The sequence below is a fragment of the Aureococcus anophagefferens genome (genome assembly GCF_000186865.1).
Source record: "Aureococcus anophagefferens unplaced genomic scaffold AURANscaffold_95, whole genome shotgun sequence".
NCBI lineage: Eukaryota > Pelagophyceae > Pelagomonadales > Pelagomonadaceae > Aureococcus > Aureococcus anophagefferens.
The window spans coordinates 1-1,801 of NW_008705645.1; the positions used below are offsets into that span (position 1 = coordinate 1).

Genomic DNA, 1,801 nt, shown 5'->3' on the forward strand with positions numbered 1-1,801 from the left:
GCATCCACGCTTCGAGACCGTTCCAGAGATGATCGCTCGTCCAAAAATCAGCCAAAACGAGTGGAAAACGGCCGAGATATGAGGCTTTTGAAGTTTGGAATTTCGCTCTCTTGTCCTGCCCTGGCGGCGACGGCGCGGCGAAGAAGTCGCCGCCGGCGTTCCAGACCTCCTCGAGCGCCGCGTAGCGGTCGCGGTCGAGCTCGGACTGGTCGCCGTCGCCCGTGGGGGCGCCGTAGGCCGGGTGCGTCGCGCAGGCGCCGACGACGGCGGGCGCGTAGCGCCGCGCGCTGTCGACGGCCCGCTCGACGTGCGCCGCGACGCCCGCGGCGAGCAGGCGCGCGCGCTCGCGCTCCGCGCAGGCGGCGAAGAGCCGCCACTCCGTCGCGCGCGGGTCGACCTTCAGGGCCGCGCCGGCGGCCAGGTCGCCGGCGGCGACGACGTCGACGCGGTCGCGCGCGGCGACGACGCGCGCCGTAAACGCCGCGGGCGCCGGGTCCGCGACGAGCAGCGCGCCCGCGGCGCCGAGGACGCAGTGCTCGTGCGCGCCCACCTGCACCGTGTCGCCGCGGTGGATGGGCAGCATCGTCGCGTCGGTCTTGGCAATCGTGAGCAGGACGGTGCCTTTGGTGGTTGCTTCCGCGGCGTAGAGCTCGTCCTCGCCGTCGTCGCCGGCGCGCGTCGCGATCGCGACGTGCCAGAGGTGCCGTGCTGCGGTCGATTCGTCGGTCGACGACGCGGTCGCGCTGGCTGCGGGCGCTGTGGAGGCCGCCATGCTCTCTGGCCGGCGAGCTGCCACAAGCCGAGCTTTGCCACTTCACCTTCGGCGCGCGCGGCCGGCCGGCTTGGTGGCGAGGCGAGGCGAGCCAACACTACCATGGGACTGGAGCTGCCACACCGACCGCAGGTTAGGCCGGTCCCTGTGGTACTTCTCTGTTTTATGTACGTAGAAGTCTCGATGGGCGACCACGAGTGCACGCGCATGACAATCACCTTTTTTTTTCTCACACGATCGTCAGGTCCGAGCAGGAGCTCCACACCTGCGTGGACTCCTCACAGTCCCAGCGCCAGCCGAGCACGTACTTGCCCGGCGCGAGCGTCGCCGGAATGTGCACCTTGTCCACGATCTCCACCATGTCGTTCCAATCGCCAGAGCACCTGCACACGCCCTCCTTGGGCGCCTTGTCGTGTGAGCTCTTGCACTCCTCGGATTCCTCGCAGACGGGCTCGAACGACTACATGTTCCACTCGTTGACGGTGCGAGGGATCGGGATCTTGCGCCACATCGAGTCCTTCGGGACGGTGCCGACGCTCACCTCCCACCCCTTCGCGGTGCTGTTGAAGTACTGCCGCTCGCCCCCCACGCCGCCCCAGCGCAGCGACGAGTTGCCCGTAAAGTTCAGGTGCGTCTTCTGGAAGCAGTCCTCGTTGAGCTCGCGGCCGGCCTCGCAGAGCCGGTAGGCGTAGCCGCCGCCGTGCCACGCCTTGAGAGCCCACGCCACCTCGACGTCCGAGCCGGCTTTCCAGACGGTCCCCGTGGGAAGCGGCGGGAGCTTCGAGCCGCTGTCGCCCACCTTGGCGTTGATCGTCTCGACGTAGCTGGCCCCCGCGGAGCCCTGGCCCTGGCCCGGGAGACGGCCGCCCGCGGTCCCGCAGCTGTCGATCACCGGAGCGACGCCGGGGGAGCGCCACGGCGTGTAGTACCAGAAGTCGTCGGCCGCTCCGCACTCGGCGTTCGTGTTGATCGTCCGAAGCTTGCGGTCGCAGATCGTGGGCTCGCGGTCCGGAAACTTGACGTGCGCCG

At 69.3% G+C, this 1,801-nt stretch overlaps 1 protein-coding gene across 1 annotated transcript; it reads right to left on the minus strand.

Annotated features, from left to right (window-relative positions):
- Positions 1-166: 166 nt before the first annotated feature.
- Positions 167-772, minus strand: AURANDRAFT_68322 (hypothetical protein; the record flags this gene model as incomplete). Its single annotated transcript, XM_009043987.1, has 1 exon — positions 167-772. A coding segment is annotated over one exon (606 nt), but the record flags the coding sequence as incomplete, so codon positions are not given.
- Positions 773-1,801: the final 1,029 nt, after the last annotated feature.